This window comes from Epinephelus lanceolatus, chromosome 11 (genome assembly GCF_041903045.1).
Source record: "Epinephelus lanceolatus isolate andai-2023 chromosome 11, ASM4190304v1, whole genome shotgun sequence".
Lineage (NCBI taxonomy): Eukaryota > Metazoa > Chordata > Actinopteri > Perciformes > Serranidae > Epinephelus > Epinephelus lanceolatus.
In genome coordinates, this window is record NC_135744.1 from 17,554,462 (window position 1) to 17,577,952 (window position 23,491).

The following is a 23,491-nucleotide window of genomic DNA, read 5'->3' on the forward strand; positions in this document are numbered from 1 at the left end:
TTACACCCAAATCACTGTGAAATATTAACTCAAACTGTGTTTCACCAGGAGTAAAAATGTGATTTGTGCCTCTGCTTCACACACGCTGTACTTTTTGCTCGCTTCTGCAAATAAGTAATCACTTATTTATTCAAATGTCACCAGCATAACCAATCTGCCCTCTAGCAGAAAACTGGGACACGTGGATAAGACCTGACATTTGCCAAGGCCAACAAGTAAAAGTGATATGTGTGGAGCTTCGAAATCCAAAGATTGTAAATAAACATGCAGTGTCTGGGTGTCAGGAGCTTGGCCCTTTTCCCACACAAATGAATTATTGCCTCCTCCTCTCATCAAGTAATTTTAATACCAAATATTTGCCCGAGATGAGATATTTACAACAGGATTTCTCTCTCTCTGTATATGTGTGTGTGTGTGTGGCAGAGCAATGGATAAATGGTTATGGCTGCAGGCACAATTTCCCAAACCACTGACTTCTTAGTGGTATGAAATCTGACACCACTTTGAATCAGCTTTGCAGAAATATACCTATCTTCTGTGCTTTGCCCTCAAAAACAAACATACAGAAGTGACACAAGTATGAAAGTGTGAAATAAAACACCACCAGCCCTTGCCCACATTGTTAATATTTAATGACTCAATCTCCGAAACCATTGCAGCAATAATCCAAAGGGTATGAACCCTCCAGCTGAAAAGGCCATGTACAATATCCAATGGAAAATTTAGTTTTTACCTCAGCTGACTGGTGCCTGCCCTACATGCTTTGCTCAGGAGACACCCCTATTTCCACCCCTACTCAACTCTGCGTGGTGTCTCCTGTGCAGCAATAGCAACCTATGACCAACTACAAAACAGGATCTCCTAGTTTAGTTATGGATAAAACAATATTTGGAAGACTTATGGTGTAAATTCTATACGTGTTGATGACATTTTTGCAAATTAAATCCAGATGTTACAAACCTGGGGAGGGACATTGTTTGGATTTTAGCTCCTGTGACAGCCCTTCAGTAGCCCCGCTTAACAAAAGGACAGTAAAGTAATCCACATTTAGATACAGCATCAAAATGGGCTCAATCAGGCGTCACCTGGGGCTGCTATGTCATAGCATATAGAGTTAATTAATACTAGTGTATGGATGGAGTCTGATACATAGTCCACAGTAAATAAAATAGCTGATAATTACTTATAAGAGGTGTATTGGTACAGGGTCAGAGTTTAACAGAACAAAAAAAGTCTAGAATAATTCACTATATTCATCCTATAAACATACTGTAACATAACTCAGAGCTGAATTCAGGAGGTCTCCCAGGTTCATGAAGTCCCAGCAGGGAGTCCACTGATGTGCAATGGCTAAAAAGGACTACTTTTTTTTTTTTTTTTTTTTTTTTTTTTTTTTTTTTTTTTAGGAAGATTGGCCCAATAGCAACCTTAACTGAACCTTGAAGAGAGCACTGGTGGTTGAAATCATCTCTGTCAGCCTTGTTACAGATAACTCTCCCCTCGTGTACACATGGATGATAAAGAATACTTTATAATAAGCAGAACTTATGAGGTCGTTTCATGTTTTGTCCATGGCACTGAAATAATTATGTTAATTGTTGTGTTCCTCAAACACGTTAAACAAGTCAACAAAGTGTATCCTATCTTCTTAATTGGTTCTGATGATAGTTGGCCTAGATTCGACTGCAGGTAACCATAGCAACAGTGGTGATGCTTTAGAGCATGTTAGTTAATGTTAATGAAGGATTTAACCAGTTCTTCTACATATGTTGGATAAAAAAACATTCCAACGTTCCTGTAATGCTTTCTTTGTTGTGGCCGTTATATAAGCGTGATAATGCACTCAAAGGATGGAGGAAGGAAAACCGTTTTCTCTGTTTTGTGTGATACCTCCACCTTCTCCATCTCCATCTTTTTACTCATGTTAATACATTATGCAGAGCTTGATTGCTTACATAAAGGCAAAGTCTAAACCTGACACAGTTTTCAGAGAGTAAATGCACATTCATGAAGGACACTTTAAGAGTATTGTAGCTTGCTGTTGATGTTATCCAGACAGCGCTTTTTTGTTTTTCTGGTATCTGATTTCATAAAAGTTAAAGGAACAACGTGCAAGATTTAGGGGGATTTAGGACATGTTTACACGGAAACGATCTGCTGAAAACGGAATCATTTCTCATTTTCTTTTTTGAAAGAAGTTCTGTGTTCAGACGGCAGCGTTTTGATAACAATCATCGTGCACACGGATCTGCAATAATGTCCAAAAACACTGTAGTATACATGCCAGGCCAGTAGATGGCGGTGTGACTTTGCAATCACACAACACGCGCCTGCACACATGCACTTCCTTCTACAGAGTGGTGATGTATAAACAAATAAAACGGCAACCGCACGAATGTTTGTCTGGACGGATGATGAGGTGGAGTTGCTACAGTACATCCACACTTTGCTGGAGAAGCGTTGATAAATTCAAAAGGGTGAGCACTACAAACAGAGCTCATGAGTCCGCCATTGTTGTTGTAGTCAACTTTCTTGCACATGCCTAGTGACTGGAACCATAATGCACATGTGCATCAGCCAAAACGCAACTAAAGTTTACCGCTTTCAGTTGAAATCATTGTTGTGTAAACAGGACCCTAGTGTCAACTAGTGGTGGGCATTTTACATGTCTTCATCTCTTCACACCTAGATCACTGCAACAGCCACTTTTCTTGCCTAAATCAAAAATGTATGAATCGACTCCAGAATGTAAAGAACTCAGCTGTGAGGCTTTGAACCAGAACAAAGAGACGTGACCACATCACTCCAGTTGTACCCTCTTTACATCGGCTCCCAGTATGATTTAGAATAGATTTTAAGATTTTACTGATCACTTTTAAGTTTCTTCATGGACACTCTCCCAGCTATATCTCCGACCTCTTAGTGCCGTAAACACCAGGACGTACTTTGAGGTCCTCGGGCAGAGGTCTTTTGTCTGTTCCACAGGCTTGGATTGAAAACTAAAGGGTACAGAGCGCTGGTTGTCAGGGCCCCGAGGCTCTGGAACAGTCTGCCTGAGGAAATCAGGTTGGCCGAGTCAGTCAGTCTTTGAAGTCCCTTTTGAAACATACTTTTATTGGAAAGCCTTTCCTGATTTTACTTGAGTTTTAAGTCCATTTATTGTGTCTTTTATTTCCTCAGTTTTTATACACTTAAGTGTTTATATCAGTTCTTTTAAAAGTTGTTGTTTTCATGTCTTGTCTATTTTAATCATTGACATGCAAAGCACTTTGTAACTCTGTTTTGAAAAGCATTATATCATCATATCATTATAATTATTCTTATCCACAGAGGTCTCCTCCTCTCCAAAAAAAAAAAAAAAAAACAAACAAAAAAAACCAAACAAACAAAAAAAAAAAACGGATAAAAACACCCAATAACGCAGTTTCATGTTACAAATCAGTGCTTCTACGATGATGGTCAGCATTTTGGGCTGCTAGCTCGGCACCTACTAGTGTGTGCTCACCTTTTTACTCTGAAAACTTAAGAACAAAATGTTCATGAGGTATTTACCAGAAGCCGAATTATCCGCAGAGGTCTCTTTGTCTCCAACACAAATGGACACGGTGATTAAAATCGGTAAAAATACTGAATAAAGCAGTTTCATGTTAAAAATTGGTATTTCTCAAATGCTGTTTGGCATGTCGGCGGTGGGGGCTGCTAGTTCAGCACTTGCTGTTATGTGCTCATCGCGGAGGGGCTGCTTACTATAGTGTTCTACGTGAAAACACAAATGGTCCTATCTTGAGCCAGTGTTCGTTTGTCTTTTCTAGGCTTTTGCATTAACAACATGCCGCTCCCTGTGTAGATATAAACAGCTCATTCTAAGGTAAAGAAAACACAAAGATTCTTGTCGTCAGGTGATTATATGCTAAAGAAAACATAATTATTATGTTATATTCCATTTCTGACAATGTATATCCCCAAATCCTACACACTGGATTTTTAAAGAGTGACAAAAAGTTAAAACACATTCACACACACACACACACACACACACACACACAAATTGGATGGCTTAAAATCTGTCTTTTGCATTATCAAAGTGAATGAGAGGATTGAGACAGAAGCAGAGTATTTTGTTGCGGACTGGTGGAAATAAATAGTGTTTGGAACAGACTCAGCACTCAGATGGAAACTGGAGAAGTGGATTATGTGGTGGGAGGTGGTTTTGAAGATGGTTTAAAAATAATTTCCAACCAAATCCTGGCCACTGTTGGAATCCATCATAACAAAAATGGATTTAACCTGATCACAACCAAGAGAGATGAATAATAAACCTTCTGAGCTACTTTGCAGGCCTGTGTTTGTGTTTTCTAATCATAAGAGAGATTTGAGGTATTATTAAAGATCATTTTTAATACTTCCATTACCTGCAGTCACCCACAATTACTTATCATATTGTACACTAAAGCCGAAGCGTGAACACTGGACAGAGCTGAGTGTAATGAGTTTTCAACCAGTTCTCTCTACAGGTATTAAGTAAAGTGACAACTGAGCCAAACTCCCTAAAAATAATAGTCAGTCATCCTTGAAGAGTTGCTCTGAGTATCACTGGCCGAGACAGCTCACCCATACAGGATTATAACAAAGCTGAGGAGAAGAGTAAAAGCAATAAATAAAACAAACAAATCGACTGAGACCCAGTTCTTCACATCGTCGTCCACAAGCCGTTTTGCCTTCTGGTTCAAAATGAAGAATTGTCACAGAGTCCCCGGCAACTCGCAGACTGAAAATTTCTAACTACTGTAAAGCATCAGAAGTTGCCATACTGTACGTTCTCAGGAGTTGTACCGATAATATCTCTTCATGTCCATGTCCCATTTCCTGTTTATATTTTATAGTACTTTAAGCGGTCTTCATGATTGGCTAATAGGTGCTTTCTGCAACAACACATAAATTCACTCGAGATAGAGATTCGCTGTTTTGGTTTTAACTGTAAACTGAAATGTTCTTCAGGCGTCCGTCGCAGAAATCAGGAGTAACGTCGGACGAGCTTTCTTTAAGATGTACCTCCGCATGCCCCAGTTCACTCTTATCTCTTCCGCTCATATCAGTGTTGTTCCTGAAAAGCAAAAAACAAGGCATGTTAGTACTGAAAGGTATTCATGACATCATCACATCTATAATGGTTTATAGTATGATGAAAGAATACCAACATCTCGAGTGCTGTCTGACTCCTGATGATGAATTCCATTGGCTGAATTTGCACCATGCACCTAAGAAACAAAGTCACAGATTGTCAGCGTATTCTGGATATGATTTAGCTGTGCTGTACATCAAATTAAAGGACTATTTTGACATTTTTAAAAACAAATTCACTTGACTTTCTTGCTGAGAGTTAGATGAGAAGATTGATACTAATCTCATGTCTATACAGAGAAACAGCTTGAGCTTTATGCAGGATTTATACTTTTGCATCGGATCAGCGCTGTACCCTGGGCTGTAGCCTGACATGCACTTCCCCAGAAATGTAACTACACGTCGCGGTGACGCAGACCTCCTGTCTGTTTCTGTAAGCTGAACCCATTTCCCTCAGTGGAAACAAAGCTTTTATTTACTTTAATTTCATAGATAGTCTTGTGTGTGAGATTTATCCTGGCTTCATACGAGCAGAGAAAATCTCAGCTTGTCGCTAGGCTAATTTATACAATGTAAAATGCCATAGGCTTGTGCTAATAACATTAGCATGTTGTATGTGTTTGGAAAACATGTTTAGTATAAGACGATAACGATAATGATAACGATAACGATAACGAGAAGATAAGTTGTTTTGTCAGTGTGTAATGGAGCGGAATTTTGTAACGTTGCCTTTGTTAAATATTGCTGTTGTCCCTGGCTTCATAGGAGTAGAGGAAAAGTCCACTAGCTGCTAGGCTAATTTATACGATGTAAAATGCCATTGGCTTGTGCACAACATTAGCATGTTGTATGTGTGGGAAAATGTGTCCAAATAAAGCCAAGTGCTTTGTCTGTGAATGCTGCGAGTTAAAGTGGAGCTGATTTGTGTACTTGTGTTTGAAACTGTCTCTATTAAACCATGTTTAACGTGTGTTTAATGTGCATTAATGTGTGTTTTGAATCAATGAAACTTTACAGTGCTTCACAGAAACCCCGCTGCCGACTAGTGTTTTGATGGTGTAACTGCAAAATGACACAGACACACCACCGCACAAGTATAAATGCTCAAAACGGCGTAGGCCACGTGTAGGCTATGGCGTAAGCTCTGCACAAAGCTGACGCACAAGTATAAATCCTGTTTTAGAAGTGCTGGTTTTGTTACCTTTTGAAAGAGTGAGGCAAACTGTTTACTCCTGTTTGTTGTCTTTATGCTAAGCTAAGCTAAGCTAACTGATGGTGGCTTCATCTTTACCTTGCACACATGACATAGGTCTAGATTTTCTCACTTTGCAAAAAGTGAATGAGTGTAAAATGTCAAACTGTTTCTTTTAATACACAACATGTATTAAAATCCATTTTCTCTGTACAAAAACACACACTACTACACACATGACTTCTGTTATATTTACATCCTTTGAAACTCAAATTAAAAAACCCTCGTGTTAGTTTTTCTTTATCTTCAAGCATTCTATCATCCTACTTCTTCCCAAGTTATCTCACATCAAAAAAAATTTTTTTTTCTCACTGAATCTGTGAAAGCAAGGTTTTACCGGGCTTTTATCTGGATGCCTGCGCATGGCCTGGACCAGCTGGTCGACCTGCTGGTTGTGCTCCATGGCGGTCCTCAGGGCGTCCTCAGTGCTGAGAAGCCGCTGGCGGAGGCGGTTCACCTCTGAGTCCAGGACAGAGGGGTCCAGCATGGAGTACCGCCGGTGGTCAGGTGAAGATCGTTCCCGACCCTGAAACGCACACAAGGCAGGAAGATCATGCTTAACGTTAAATCATTCATATCACACAACAGTTTGTGTGATAAACTTCTCCACAACAGATTATCATACACTTTATATAAAGAGCACATTTTCATATTCAAATACACTGAGATTCCTTGCAGGGATCATGTCACAGATTATGCAGTGAATATATAAATCAGGGATACTCAACTTGCTTTACCTGGTGGCTATTTTTGCAAAATGACGGGAGGCCAGGGGCCAGTTTTTAGAATTTGAGGACATTCAGAACTGACCCCTGAACTTTGTAGGGGGGTCTGGGGGATCCTCCTCTGGCACTTTTTGATTAACAAGCTCTATATTTTTTATTTTTCAGTGCACTGTGTCATGTTATTTACAATCATTCATTCATTCATTTTCTGTAACAGCTTATCCTGTTGAGGGTCGTGGGGGGGCTGGAGTCTATCGCAGCTGACAATGGGCGAGAGGCAGGGTACACCCTGGACAGGTCACCAGACTATCACAGGGCTGACATATAGAGACGGACAACCATTCACACTCACATTCACACCTACGGCCAATTAAGCGTCACCAATTAACCTGCATGTGTTTGGACTGTGGGAGGAAGCTGGAGCACCTGGAGAACATACCCATGCGACCCAGAGCTTAACATCTGTCCCACGGATGATAGGCCTACACACTTATAAACAGCGCCTGGAAGAAGATCTGCACTCAGGATTTCAGGTAAATAATGCTATACAGTGCTTGTTAAGGTTGCTTAGCAACCTCAGACGCAACCCGCCACGCTCTTGAAAGCTGGCACAGAAAAGGCACAAGAGTAAAGCCCTGCGCCTGACCTCGTGTCTTCCAAGCGGTTAAAGAAGCAGCATGTGTACGGCCCCTAATTCCAGGGCTGGTACCTGCGGTTATTCCACAGGCTAGTTAATAACATGTTGGGCAGGAAATCCAAAGTGTGGGATCGTTTTGAGAAGGTGAAGGATGAACCCAAGGTGATATGTAAACTCATCTTCATTGGTCGACTACAAACATGACGTATCATCTGAAACATGGAAGTAGCTACATGCCCATTAGCCCACAGCGTCATTAACAGGCGGCGGCTGACGTGCACTTGTAGATAAAATATAGGCCTATATTAACGAAGGTTCATTAGTACGGTTTTGTATTTCTCTGTAATGTAGCACAGTGTTAACAATGTTACTGATACTATTCTTTCTCACACCTTCAACTCAAACCACCAAAATATATAATTTAATAATTAAATTAATATCGATACCATGCGGGCAGCTAGTCGACTGACGGCTCTAAATGACAACTACTAGTCGACTAGGAAAATTCTTAGTCGGGGGCAGCCCTAGACATTACACTTATTACAGAAATTAGAAATTCCTAGAATGGGGAAAGAACAGGACCAAAAGTTTCAAAAACTGATCATGATGAACAGTTGGGGTCGGTTTACCCCACGAGCAATATCAGCTCATAATCAGCTCATAATCACCAAGTCCCTCCTTCTCACCAGTAGAAGCAATTTTTCACGCAGCATCTTGATGTCTTCCTGAAGTTTCTGCTCCTTGAGCTTCCACTCGGCCTTGTGCACTTCTCGGTTCAGGTCTTTCTCCATGTCCCTTGAGTGGCGATGTGATTCCAGGAGTAACACCCTCAGTTCATTCAGACTCCTGGAACAAATAAGACAAAACACAAGAGTCGCACATCAAACAAAGAAACCTCAAGTGTTTGGTAATACTGAGAAAAATAGATCCAATTTTCCTACAAACTTGACCACTCCGAAGAGCAATAATGATAAAGAAGCAGGGCAATTTCTCTGTCAAGGATTATACGACTGGTATATCTGCTCAGACCTTGCACAAAGGTCATTATCATTTAAAAGCTTACCAACTCATGATGTGAATAATATATTAGTCTGGCTGCTGGGGATTGTGGAGGCAGCCTCACCTCTGCACATGTCAGACTGGCTGGTGGAAGCCACGTTCCCATAGTCAGACTGCCCGTGCATATTTGGCTTTTTGCCCACATGGTGTTATCAGTGAACCACAAATACTCTGGGCAATAGTTTTCAGTAATCAGGGTACCACACAGTACCCAAAGGGGTTAGCCACCGTGACATCTGCCCTTATTTAAGGTGCTGTATATTCATAAGTGCACCTCACACACAAAAGCTCTCTGTCTGACCAGCTTTGTCTCTTTGTGCTGAAATTGTTAGAGCATCTTTTCAAGCTGAGGCAATAATATGTCAATGTTGTGTTCACAGCTTGTTTCTGCTACCCCCAAGTGGACAAAAAAAAAATGCAGATTTCTAGGAACTGAAAGGTTGTTTGATTTTTCAATACTGAAGCAATGCCCTCCACCTTACTGATAATGTATTCTTCCTCTCCCTTCACTGTTTCCTACGGCGCCTCAGGCATGCTGCCCTTTTGACCATTCCCAAACTTAGACTCAGTAACACTATTTTTTTTTTTTCACTGACTCGCACTTTATTATTGTTTGCTTGTAATAATCATGCTACTAAGTGGCTTTCTTGAATTATCTTGTCAACTTCAACAGATTGAAATGTGTAACAGTGTTCAAAGTTGCCTGTCTTGAGGCAATGTACTAGTTTGTTTTCCTGAAAGGATGTCACGGACTGAAATAGCTGCAGGAACATTAAGGCAGCTAATGATACCACCATCAAGTCACACTAACTCAAGGGGCCACCCACTGAATTTTTCAATGGATGGTATATACTTTTATTGCATGAACCATAATTGCTGCAGTGATGATACACAAGAAAATATTCTGCTATAGCCAAAGGCACTTATTTTTAGTGCCTTGTAGCATTTCCTAACATCATAACCATCAATAATGTAAGAACTGCATCGTGTAGGAGAGCCAATAATGTAATACAATTAGACCAATCTGTAGAGTTCCTCCTGCACTGATGGAAAAAATGCATGTGAATGTGTGTGGACTTCGTAAAACAGAGCAGGACAATGTTTAATAAAGCCCTGCACGTCTGCAATGCAATTTCTTTTTACACTTGGGTGGTTAAATAATGACCTCAATTATCAGAGTTTTACTGAATGTAGCCAGATTTGGCAGCTTGAGCTGAAGGAACAAAAACAGCTCTGGGAGGTTGCGGGGTGCGGCGAAAACAACTGAATGCAATCTGTGAGAGGTGGACGTCTGGCAGGTTTTTGTTGCTTCCCTGTGCTGGCTGCTCCCTAAACTCAAGAGGAAGAGACCCAGAGACTCGGGCCACGGGTGTCACATCAGTGTGGTGCAGCGTTCTGTGCAGAGCTGGTTGAGACTGAAAAGGTGGGGCTAGCTCGAAATAATGAGCAGTGCTGGTTGTTTCTCAACCTGCCATTTCAGCCGTAGGTGTAATGAACCTCATCAAAGTTTAATAGAACTTTATCTGTAAAATTTCAGTTCACCACTGTGATGTATCAGCCGCCAGATAAGAACTAATTACCTGCAGCTGCTGACAGAAATCAGAGGAGAAACACCATCATTTCAAAGCTGCACCAATCAATGTTTCTATATTAGCAGTGGATCAAATGTGTAACGTGAAAAGGAGCACATGTAGTGTCGAACCCAGTTCCTCTTGGCCAGTGGCATGGTGGTGGGTGTATTACTAGGTGGATGGGTCAGCTACTGAAGAGGAAGTGGGTATACTCTCCTTTAAATTCTAGTGGCTTTTTTGCTAATAGGTGGGTATGGTGTAGGCGGCAAGAAAAAGAGGAGGGTATACCCTGTATACCTGCGTATACCCTCCACTACACCACTGCCTTTAGCCCTTCGGAGAGTTTTAGGCCAAGTTCATACTAAAACGATCCGCTGAAAACGGAATATTTTCTCATTTTTGTTTAAAAAACAAAAAAAAAGTTTGTTCAGAACAAACAAAATGGCAACAGCACGAATGTTTGTCTGGATGGAAGACGAGGTGGAGTTGCTACAGTAAATCTAAACTTCACTGGAGAAGCGTTGATAAATTCAACAGGGTGAGCAGCACAAACAGAGCTTGGGAGTCCGCCGTTGTTGTTGTGATGGTCGATTTTCACGTGCATGCCTAGTGACTGGAACCGTAATGCGACCTGCATATTGCAAGTTCACATGACAACGAAGACGGTGCTGTTTCCAAAAAATTGCACTCTGGAACCCGTTTTCAAAACGTTGCATTTTCAGGCACCCAAAACGCTGCTGTCGCGTAAACGATCAGCCAAAACACGACTAAAGTTTACCGTTCACGGTTGAAATCGTTGTCGTATAAACAAGACCTTAGTGTCAACTCAAAAAAAACAACAACAACAACAACAACAAATATTGATGAAATATGTCCACTCTAATGGACCTCTTAGTTTATAATTTCAGGCAAGCAAACGGGCCGAAATGTAAAACTTGTCATTGATTATGCTTCATGTATATTATGAAGGCAGCAGGAAATTTCTTCTATCATTTAGCAAGACTTCACAGGAAATAGAAAATGCCTATATACTGTATATGTAGCACTTTTATCAGAAGGATTTTACAATTTGTCCCTCATTTACCCATTAACACAGCCAGACAGGCCCGCTGTTGGGGTGGTCTAAGGGATGACCCCAGCCCACGGTCAAGGGAGGGGGGGGGCATGAGAAGGTCTATGGTTGACCCTTAAATAGGATCAAGTACAACAGTTTGCAATGGTTTACTTACAGCCTTACAAATGCCACTAATGTGAACATGTGAAGTGGATTGCAGCCCAACAAGGTGAGTAGAATGCCTCATCAAAAAACAAAAATTCAGGGTACAGAGAGAACAAGAAAGTTAAAGGAGCAGAGAGGGAATGGCCAAATGAAGAAGCAGCAGGTATGACAGGCAGAGCTGAAGGTGAGAAGTGAGGAAGACTACTTCTAAGCAAATAGAATTGCTGTATCAGGCTCAGTTTTAAAGCTACACATGAAGACACAGGTATCATATTAAACTAGAGGACCAAATGAATCCACTGATATCAACCATGTTATGCTATCTTGTCTGAAAGGGGTCAAATAATGCTCCAAAGTTATGCTAAATTTTGGCGAGGGAAAAAGTTTCAGTTTCAGTTTTGCGCACAATTTGCCCAATATTTGATTTATTTATTTCAATAAGATGAAAAAAGTGAAATTGTGTCATTTTTACGGCGTCTGTGCAGCCTTGTTTATTCGCTGCGTTCATGGAAAACACAAATTAATGCAGTCATAAAGTGTGGAAAAGACCACATCACTGCATAACTCATAAATGTTCAGACAAGCTCAATATCTGGTTATTTGTGATGTTGTGCATATATGCAATTCAAAGATATTGCCACATTTTTTTTTCATACTAATTTGGTCACAGATGTGCAGATTGATTCAGTTATAATCATACATCTGTGATGTACAAACATAGAGGCAGCTCTGTGTAGGAGTGTGCGTTGAGTCGCACACCATGCTTCTTGTTTTGCTTTTGATGTCAAGAAGCTCGCTCTGGCTGCACTCTTTTATACAGCTGTAAACATTTTGGCTGTGCTCACTGCCTGCTCCAAGTACCATTTAAAACCTGTATGATAATCTATTTTTTAGAAATTCTGAGCTTTGTATTTTAGAAAAAATCAATGAGACAGTAATCTGGAAACAAATATTTTTTCAATTGGCGTAGGAACGTGTTTAAAAAGACCCTTAACTTATAATATTTCTCAGTTATCAGTATTAGTAGTATGTCTTGTCTTAGTTTTAGCATCGTCACTTCACAGCAAGAGGGTTCGAACCCAGAGTGGGGGGTTGAAACTAGAGCCCCAAGACTTCCTGTCTGCAGCTACTGAGCTCATCTCATCTTACTGAATATGTTTATTGCTTGTTTATAAGTTTATCGCTTTGTATTACTCTCTCACAATATGTTTTTTTTTTTTACTGCAAAGTCTATATGCAGAACACATCTCCTCTGTGTTTTAAAGTTTTAAATGAAAGCTCCCTGCATCCTCATTACTATCATGGGGACAGTTTGTTGTATTTCACCTTGCTGACAAATGAATACAACAAACACTGGTGCTTGTACAACAGCAGCACAGCAAAATGTGTCCTGATTGCACCACAGTGCATTGTTGTTTACTCACTGGCAGCAGTGGGAAATAAAACCTCTTGTTGTAGATGCTGCTGATAGCAATGCAACTCCTGCTGAGCTGATAAATGATAGAAGTTTTATCCAGATGAAATGAAATGAAATAGAGGGATTCAAATAATATCGTTCAAGCTGACAATATGTCAATAAAATCAATACGCATGTCCGTGCACTCCAAGTATCTGTCCGTTATCAAACTGATAATAAGACGTAGTCTTGTGCATCACGTCTGCATGTGTCCAGATATCATCTTTCATTCCAGTTTCCCAGTAAGTGCTGAGGCAGATTGTAAAATCAATACAGCCGTGTCTCCATACCTCTCTTTCTTCAGCAGCTCCTGGCTGATATTGACCAGCTGCCCAGAGGCATCATGGGACTTCTTGGTCATGGACTCCAGCTCTGCCTCCACACGCAACTTCTCCTTGGCCAGGGCTTCGGCTTTCTTTTCCCCTGAGCGAACTTTGCCCTCCAGTGCTGAGAGAGAGAGAGGAGAGATGAGAAGCAGGTTCTTGGCTGGGAATTAAATTAACACTTTATTCAGCATTTATAAAAAATATTGTTTATATAAACACCTAATAAATTGTTGATAACACACTGTGATGTAGTACGCAGATTTATGGACATTCTTAAATGTTTGTGTGTCTGTCGACAACACTTTGCTACATATAATTATTAATTAATTGTATATTACAATTGTATTTATTAATGATTTATTTATTTATTTATTCTTCACTTTCTATGACAACTGAGGATCCTTCTCATCCCTTCTCACCCTCATCCATTCAACCCTCATCCATTCATCGTACATCCTATCATCCCTCTCTCCCTTGATCCTCATACCTCCATGCTTTCTTGTAAACCCCTAATTCATCATATGCAACAGACCATTTGAAATCTTTATCCTGTGGGTGTGGTCTTTGTTAGTGAAATGGAAGTATGTGTAAAAAACAAAATAAAGTTGAGATTGACTGCAGCAACTCCACTTGAAACCTTTTTTTTTTTTTAAATGGAAGTTTATGTCAAAAGTCTCCCTTTTGAAAAGAACATCTCTGTTCAGTTTGCGCTGTTTTTTAATATCGTAGATAAGCAATATCTTGGTTTTATTTTTTTTAGCCATCGATCTTTAGCAGAAAAGGTTTGTAACTGTTGTTTTTTTTGCTAGGGCACGGTAAATATAATTTGTTCTTTAAACATTAAGTTCAAGCAGGAACACTTCAAAGAAAACTTTATTTCCATTTGTAGTATTATATTTGTTGGTATGGCTCTGTTCTGGAGCCCCTCTGCCTTTCTGCAGGCCTACACAGAAAGCCTCTTCCTCGCGCCTTTGTGGAAAGCCTATTGCCGAGGGAGCACACCTCTCCACCCTTCCACGCATCTATGTGGAATGCCATAAGGCAGATAGAGAGAGCATACCTCTCTGCCCTTCCACATGCAAATGAGGAAAGCCTGAGGCAAGGAGAGCGAACCTCTCTGCCCTTCCATGCGCCTACATGGAAAGCCTAGGGCAGGGAGAGCAGCAGCAAAGACCCCACGGCACAGAACAGAGCAGCATTAATGACAAACAGAAATGACACTGATAAGTCAGACACAGCATGAAAAGGAAGAGCTGGGGTGGAGGCGGGTTGCAAAGCAGCTTGCAGAGGAAGCAGCAACAGTAGGCAGGCCAGAGCAGTTTAAATATGGCGCCCTGAATGAGATTTGCCCATTGGTTGCATAGAAAGAAATCATGTGATCTATCAGCTGACTCCTTCAATCAATGCGCTGATCCATCAGTTGATTGGCTGTTTGAGATCAGCTGATATAGCTGGGATGTGAGCTGAGCTTGACATCGTGTCCTGCCTGAACTAACGCGATGCTCAATTTGTGGTGCTAATGTGCAAACTGGCTAACTAGCATCTTGAATCGTCCTGTCGGTCTTCTGGTTTCCCTTTTTCAGTGACGAATACAGACTACCACCGTCTGCTGAACGTACTTGCTAGTTAGGCTGCTGGCTGTGGTCTTTGTGGTCAACCTTTAGGCCGAGACACAGGAAATGGGAGGCTACACAACAGTCAGCCTTTGTCGCCACTCGCTCTTTGAGGTTTTCTTGTTGTGTCTGGGCCTTGAAAGATAACTTCCTAATGTTCTCTCAAAACCCACATTCGTCCTTCTGCGCAATAAAGTATTCAAAAGGTTACCTGAAGCTACTGTTAGGCTTCAGCAGTCTGAGTTAGCAACATCAAATTACACTCTTCCTAGTGCGACAATCACTCTTTGTTTTAGTATTCCTCCCCTGCAGCTCTGCATCACTAACCAGGGAAACACAAAGAGGGAACTCCGTGCTAAAAGGACTAACTTCTACTCTGATGGAGGACTGTGGACTGTGTGCCCTGAAGCTTAAACAGGAAGCATATTAGGAAGGGATTCCCAGCTTGAACCATGCGATGAGGTTTACAGAGGCAGGATAAGGAAACTATCCTTCTCTTTGTGTCTCTATTGTTCTTTTCTTTAAAAAAAAAGACTCAAAATGTATTCTTCAAAGAGTGTCAATTTGATTATCTGAACCACATGAAGTGTGTTTGGGTCCTTTTGATGTGATGGAACTTTAGGTTTTCAAAAGACAGCTGGTCGACAGTTTTTTCAGCAGTGATCAAAGAATGTAACGGTGAAGATGAACACAATCCGCTGCACAGTGAACTCAGCATGACTACTGGAAAATGAAGTGAAGCCTGCAGTCACTGCACATCACACATCACGACGCACGCAGGGCACTGCACAGATGTACGGAGGGATGATAGAATGACACTAATGAAGATCATTACGTAAATACGATGCATGATTTAGAAATGTGTTATAATTTTAGCAAAATAAAGCTTAAATTGACAAACAGGGCAAACATGACCTGCGTTGTCATTGCTTTATTAGCACTGTTGTTATAGTGTATGAAAAGACGTGATCTCTCCACTCAATTATTTAATCATTTCTTTTCATGAAAAACCTTCAAGAAAAAGACATGAGAGCTCGGAAAAGGTCATCGACCGCTCCTGGACAATGACATTTACCTCCCATCTGGGATTTAAGGGCTTCAACCTGCGAAGAGAGAGTCGAGACCTCCTTTTCCCTTTTCAGCAACTTCTCCATTGTTTCTGTAGAAAAACAAAACAGCAGTTAGTGTCTTGCATGAAGAACGGATCATTCAAGAAACAACAATAAGTCCACCAATACAGGCTCTTGGGAAAATGTGACAAAAGTCTGTAAGGGGCATGCTGTAGGTTTAAAGTCACATATAAATCTCAACCTGTAAACTGTAGCCTTATATTTTACAGACAGATATGAGAGTGATCTTCAGAAATTTAATAACCAAAGTATTCCTTTAAATGGCTCACAGCATTTCTCTCCAGTCCTCACAAGCAAAAATAAACAATACGATCAGACACTCAAAAACTAATATAAAATCTACACTGAGCAATCGACGGCTTTTAATGATTCTTCAACAAAAACAATTTATCATTTAGCTTTTGTTTTTAATTTGGGAAGTAATAACATGCAATATCATGCAAGGAAAACAGAGAAACTGAAATATATGAATGGTTTGTTTTATGAATTTGAAGTTAGTATGAAAATAAATGGATGTTGGTACCTTCGATATTCTGTTTTAGCTTCATCTTCTCATCTGAAATTTCATTATCTTCTATCACCTGGAAAAGGATAAAGTGTTAAGATAGCTGATCTTAAATCAAAGCAATGACAGGACTTGACTGGATTTCTGATTTGTTACTTATCATTCCTCCTCAGCCACTCACATTTGCATCATGGGATGTGTAGCGGTCCGCCTGGATGGCCTGGAGCTGGTTCGCCGTCACCCTCAGCTTCTCCTCCAGTTTCTGGATCTCCTCTTGGCTCTCTGCCTGGGCCTTCTGCAGAGCCTGATAGTCTGTCATCTTCTTCTCCGACAGCTCCAATCTCTCTCTCAGCTGCTCTGTGCATTTGTCCTGCTCAATGCGGCGCTTCTCCATCTCCGCCAGCCTCTGCTCCGCCCTCTGTAGCTTATCGGTGGCTTCCTCCAGGGCCTGCTTGCTGCTTTTGGCCTCGACTTCGGTCCTCCACGTCTGGTTGCCCTCGGCAAGCTGATCTTTGGCCTCGTGAAGACGAGTGCAGAAGTCTTCACGTTCCTTGGTCAGGATGGCGGCTTCGATCTTATGTTTGGCCTTTAGGTTCTCCACCTCCAGCTGGTGCTCCATCTTTAGGCTCTCCAGAGTGGTTCTCAGCTCCTGGACGTCCTGCTCTTGGCCTGCTGGAGTGGGATGATCGCTACTTAATGAGGCCTTCAGTTCCTCCAGGGAGCGCTGGTGGTCAATTACTAAAGTGTCAAATTTATCCTGCAGAGGAAGGTGAGAAGAATGAGATTTTTTTGTTGTTTATTTGGAAAGCCATTAATACAAACTGATTAAAATGTGAACATTTGATAAAATTTAAAAAAAATTAAATTTATCCTGTTTTATCCTTGTTTCCTTAAAATTTTCCAGTGCTTTTGCTCTCCCTGTTTGCAATAAGGAAACATGCAGCATGGAAACTGCAAAATCTAAACAGATAAATTCAAATGTGTTGCTCTCTGCCTTTTAAAGCTTTTATCAGTTCTACTTGCCAACCCTCCCAATTTTCCCAGAAGGGCCACGTTTTTAATTGCCTTCTCCTGTTTTCCTCCAGGGGTCACAATTCTCCTGTATTTCTCCCAAATTATGGCAAATTTTCACACTTTTTTTTTCTTTTTGTTATCACAACCTGTTCCTGGCAGTGTACAGCGTGTATAAGCCAGACGGCACACTGTTTCCTCCCTCTTAATGCTTACCCCCGTCAGGCCTGTCTGAATCTTACGCAGTTGTCATTGGAGACTTCATCTCCCTGCTGACTGTATTATGGGTGCATAAGCCTGATGGGACCACTCTAGCCTGCCGTTCTGCCTCACTCAGGCATCCAGGACCCAGGGGTGTGTGGGTCAAGGAGGACAGGTGGCTGTGGGTCAACCCTGCAGCCTGGCCTGTATCTCTCCTTCAACTACTCTGCTAGAGTACCAGGGGCATGAACCGAAAAACTAAACTAAATTAAAAGTATTAAACATAAAAATGCTGTTGCAATACTTGTTATATTGTTATTTTAATTCTTTGCAGGAAACAAAGTCTCTGGACCTCAAGACCCCCTGCTTCCATGCAGAAATCCTCCCCATATAATTGAGGTCTCAAGGTTTCAGAGTGTGAGCATACATACTTTCATGACTATGTGATTCACAGAGCTCTATTAACGTGGCCCAACCGCTCTTGTGAAGTTTCTTTGAACAGTTCAAGTTAAAAAGAATGTAGCAGAATACCTTCCAGGTGTCCATCATTTCCATGTTTTCCTTGGTGGCCTGTTGAACTTTCTGCTTCATCTCACTGACCTCCTGGCTCTTATTTTCAACCAGCGCCTTCAGCGAGTCGATCTCCTGCTGGCTTGCTGCTAATGCCGCCTCATACTTCTCTTTAAGCTTGCTGCTCTGCTTGTAGTGCTCGTGGCTCGCAGACACAAGCTGCTCTGGCGGGACCGGCGTCTCCAGCTGGGTGCTGGCACCCGGGGCAGCGTTGCTGTCGTCGGCTTGCTGCGAGCCTGTGTCAGATCCTCCGAGTTTAGCCTGGAGTTTCTCGATCTCAGCTCTCCTGAGGCTGAGCTCCTCCTCCAGCTGCATGATACGACTCTGCTCTTCAACCGTGGTTTGCTGACAAGAGAGAAACAACATCCATCACTGCCACTGAAAGTTTCTCTGATGATTACCATTTGCAGAAAGATGTCAGCCTTTTCAGAGAACGACATTATTGACTCAGCAGGTGGGAGACCCTGCGACTGAATGATGTCATTCCACAGAAAAGGTGAGAGCAGAAAACAGGCTTCAGAAAAAAGTAAAACAGAGAGAAACCCCTGAAGGTCTTTGCAAGGGTTGGAGACGGTGAAGTGCATTCCAGTGAATATACAGTACAAATAAATGACATTAAGCACGAGGACAGTGACAAACTGTGTAACAATTTGGCTCCCTGCTGAACTCCTTAGATACAAGATGATACAAAGACTGACTTTTGTTTCCTAGTAACCATATTTTAGTATTTATGCAGATCTTACTCAGAGTATGTATTAAAATATTCATGGCAAATTCTGATGTTTTTTTCTGATTCTGACAACACTTAACGCTCCCTAAACCCACAAATTTCCATTTTTATCTTTCTGTTTTTGTGCGTATGAAACAACACAATAAAAGCTGTTAATTGGTGACCTTTAGAGGAGGTGGGAGACGGTCCAGGAAACAGATTGTTTTGGACCGGACTGGCTCTGATGTGACAGAGTCGCTGTCCTGCAGAGAGCACTGGAGCCGACAGCTGTATAATACACAGGCTGACTAAGAGGATTTTCCACTCCTGCAACACGAATGTAACAGAAGCTACACCCACAGGAACTCAAGATTATCTCTGATCTTACTTTTGTGACAGTTCGTTCACCGTGTTCCATCAAAGTTACAGCAGGTTACCTTAAGAAAAATAACTTTTCTGAAACTGTTATTTTGTCCTAACAAAAGCACAAGAGAGAGATAATCTGTGGAAAAAATCATGTTCCTCTAGCTCCTCCTGGTGGTGTTTGCAAGAATCCACCACTCCTGAAAGAAAGCGACCAAGCAGAGCCAGGAGGTCGCACTATAGGGCCACTATCTAGTCCCTTTTACACAGAACCAAACGGCAGCGACATCATGCTGCTCCTTTGTATGATTTTAGAGAGCATGCAGACATCATGGAATCAACAGGCGCGTGCCCGGTGTGACATGTGGCACACCGGCATTGGCCTCTAGTGTGACATATAACATTCGCGTCGGCAGCGCTTTATAAACAATAACGACGGCATTAACATGGCAATAGCAATCATTTACAGTCTGGTCCTCTGCTCGGAGGTTAAGGAGCTCTCGGACCTCATTGTGTTGTCAGATTGCAGACATTTTCGGCCAATGTTCTTCTCTGAGTTAGCTTCCAACCGCTAACAGCTACTTTTTAAATCTCTCCCACGGTGGGCCACATGCTTAACACATCGTCAAAACATCACACCTGTGCCTCCTACAATCCTGTCCAGCCGGCTATTCAGTTTATACAGAGGTGGTTTTGACGCTCAAAACCAGAAACAACTCAGCCCTGAGCAGAGTGACCATCCTCTACTGACCAATCAGATTGCAGTGTTCACAGCTCCACCTTTTAGTACCAGATCTGTGTGCTAGGTACCCCAACAGAGGGGGGACCAAAAATGGGGACGGTATGTAACGGTTCCATTGGTACCATCCACAACTTTTCACAGTGGAAATGGAAAAAATGTGCACCCAACTGAACTGAACTGTACCGTTCAGTGGAAACAGGGCTTTACATCTTGCTGTTTGCGTTATTGTCATCAGATGTCCGACGTGGGTTTGAAAGGTCTAGGACGGAGTGCCTTAAAACAAACTGTCAGTGTTGTGAAAGACGTATCCGTTCAAAAAGTTTGTAACATTAAGTCTCCGATAAATAACTGTCTTGCAAATCTTGTAAATTCCCAATTTCAAATCTTGCAGGTGCGTTCCAGTGTCCCTTCTTGAGCAGGCCAGAACTATATTTGCTTATTATTTTAGATAAATACCATCAAAGTACTGGCACCATGAAGGGTTTGCATTTCACAAAAGTCCAAACAAACCATTATACATGTTTTATGATACAGCTGTCTTCATATTAAAGTTGACAGTGTGTCATTCATTGTATCATTTCCATCCAAAGATATTAAACTAAGGAGCCAAGGGGTCAATGTGTTACTGTCCCAGTATTTGTTCAGCTCACTGTATATGCAAAGACGTGGAAGATGAGACGAGAGCACAGCCATTCTCTGATCATCTAGAAGCAGCCAAGCAAATATAATAAAGCCATCAGCAAACGTCCACACAGCTGCACTGCACACACACACAACTGCAAACATTCTCCACACACTTATATCCAATTAAAATTAAAAAAGGAGATTAAAAGAGAGGACCTGCTGCACAGTGCAAAGATGTTAATTTCAACCATCTGGGAAAACAATCTACGAGACCTCGTTGTTACTAGTTGATTCATATCAAAGCCTGAATAACATTCAGATTATGGCACAACAACACACAGGAATAAAAGAGTAAAAAAAGAGTCTATGCAAGGTTAATGTCCTTGACAGGATCTGAAGTCGATGTCAGCATCTGAAGTCGATTTGAAGTCAAGAATTGAGATAGCTCAGCAGCGGATCAAAGCCAAAACAAGATCAAATCTTTTTTTTCACCTTGGTTCTCTTACCCAACCTCAAGGATACTGCATCATGAGAGCATCTTCCCTGTTGGCAGAAGCAGACCTTACTGCATATAGGAATCCAGTGTTTCAAAGTGTTTTGTTATCTTTTGATGCCTGAAAATTGAAAGCACAAGCTCGTACGGTTTGATTTGTGATACCATTTTCCATTATTGAAGAGGCTTTCTCCCTGAAGTGCAGCACTGCGTGTCCAAGTGGTGTAGAGGACATCCTCTGCCACACTCAACTACTGATGGTAAATGCGCATGACCACCATGATTCAGCTTGAAACATTCATCTAAGAATCAGCGTTCAATCCCATTAACAATTTAGCAATTTCTCATGTGTTATTAATTACATAACTGCTCCAAACATTAGCGCAGAGCTCGGGGGGGGGGGGGGATTCACCCACAATGTTCTCCACAGTTGAAATGAAAGGCTGTTATAAATGTTACGTCCTGGCATCTCAAAATGCAGCTGGCAACTGATCTGAAGGCCAACCTTGAATAAAAAAGATAAATCATAATTTAAAAGAACATAAGCAGCAGCAACTGCAACAGAAGACGTGTAAAGCCGAAGCAGCTGACGGATGTCTCGGGGGAAGCTCTGGGTCAACAGTGAAGAATCGTATTTATGATATGATAGTGAGGGAATGAAGGAGAGGACAGATGAAGTCAGTCTGCTTATATGTTTATGTGATTATGTCTTTCTACTCTTACACAAGGCAAAAAATAATCACCCATCAGTGACATGTTGAATATCTAAGGCTATTACTGACATTTTTGGACTTTTTTTTTTTTTTTTTTAGCAAAAGAGCAGTTCATAGAGCACCAAATACTTTACATATCAACATATTTAAGATATAATTTTTTAAAAGATAAAACTGGAAATATATTCTATTTTTTTTATTTAAATAAATGTAATGACAAAAAGGCCCAGGACCAACAATGAATTGATCCAGGTCTGTGTAACACACCTAAGGCCAGTTGCCTGAAGAAAATGTTAGCATTGTATGTTTCCGCAAACCACGAATATGTTACTTATGCATATTTTATACATCATATCAACCTTTCTACAGTGATGTAATACACAATATGTGCAAAGGCTCAAACTCAAAACATCAATACTTGACTGAGATTAGTACAATACAACTGGTTAATGAGAACATACACCACAACGGTGACACTGAACAAATTTGATCTGAATATTCCTGACTACTGCTGTATGTGTGTAACACACATCAAGGGAATTTGTATCACTGCCTATGGGAGTGTGTTGAGATGCAAAGATTTTGGAGGTCGGTGCTACAATTTGTCTCGGATGACCTCATCTGCATTATCTTTAAGTCCTAAGCTCTGCTTATTAGGCATGTTTCCAGACCCTGCTTTTCCAGCAGCTTTTTAGCCACCAAACATTGGTGTTTTTATCCAAGTGGTCCCTGCTTTTCCAGTGACTTTCTAGCCACCAAACGTGGGTGTTTTCAACCAAACAGTCCCTGCATTTCCAGCGGATCTTTAGCCACCAAATGAGGGGATTTCTAACCAACTGGTACCTACTTTTCCAGCAGCTTTTTAGCAACCAAACATCAGTGTTTTTAAGCAACCCATCTCTGCTTTTTCAGCGACTTTCTAGCCACCAAACGTGGGTGTTTTTCAGTGACCCACTGCTGTTTTTCCATCGAGGGACCACACAGAAAGTGGTTGTTATTTACAGTGATGTTGCAGCGTTTTCTGCAAGAAAGTGCCACAAAAGTGTTTATGTTTTACTTAGATGCTGCTGCGTTTCCTTCCATGATATTGGCATGAAAAGCAGTTGTTTTTTACAGTGACACTGCGTTTTCTGATAAAGTAATACCACAAAAAGGGGTTATGTTTTTCCCAAGACATCGCTGTGTTTCCAGCTGGGATAGATGCATGAAAAGTGGTTGTTTTCTACTGAAATGTCACTGTGTTTCCTGCTGGGATTGTGCCACCAATGCAATGGGATTAGTACAATCTTTTCCTAACAATAAGCAAGTGGTTTTTGTGCCTAAACCTAACCACAAGAAACAAAGTCTAAATGTATCTGCTACAAAATAATGCAAAAATTTAACATAATTGTGGTTTGCAGAAACGTACAATGTGAATTTTTTTTCTGGCAACGGGGTTGCCAAAGCTTTAA

The 23,491-nt window shown here is 41.2% G+C and overlaps 1 protein-coding gene across 4 annotated transcripts in view; it reads right to left on the reverse strand.

Moving 5' to 3' along the window:
* Positions 1-612: 612 nt before the first annotated feature.
* The window catches only part of clip2 (CAP-GLY domain containing linker protein 2), a 60,010-nt gene continuing 37,131 nt past the window's right edge, over positions 613-23,491 (reverse strand). For 3 of the 4 annotated variants that reach the window (XM_033649241.2, XM_033649259.2, XM_033649254.2), the window contains 9 exons: positions 18,358-18,741; positions 16,796-17,371; positions 16,633-16,690; positions 16,055-16,138; positions 13,331-13,487; positions 8,422-8,581; positions 6,711-6,899; positions 5,199-5,258; positions 613-5,104 (listed from right to left, as the gene is read on the reverse strand). In XM_033649241.2, coding sequence (XP_033505132.1) covers positions 5,093-5,104; positions 5,199-5,258; positions 6,711-6,899; positions 8,422-8,581; positions 13,331-13,487; positions 16,055-16,138; positions 16,633-16,690; positions 16,796-17,371; positions 18,358-18,741 — 1,680 coding nt within the window. In that variant the 3' untranslated portion in view covers positions 613-5,092. Of the gene's footprint in view, positions 5,105-5,198; positions 5,259-6,710; positions 6,900-8,421; positions 8,582-13,330; positions 13,488-16,054; positions 16,139-16,632; positions 16,691-16,795; positions 17,372-18,357; positions 18,742-21,326; positions 21,378-23,491 lie in introns of all 4 variants that reach the window. The other variant, XM_033649248.2, reaches the window with a different exon arrangement.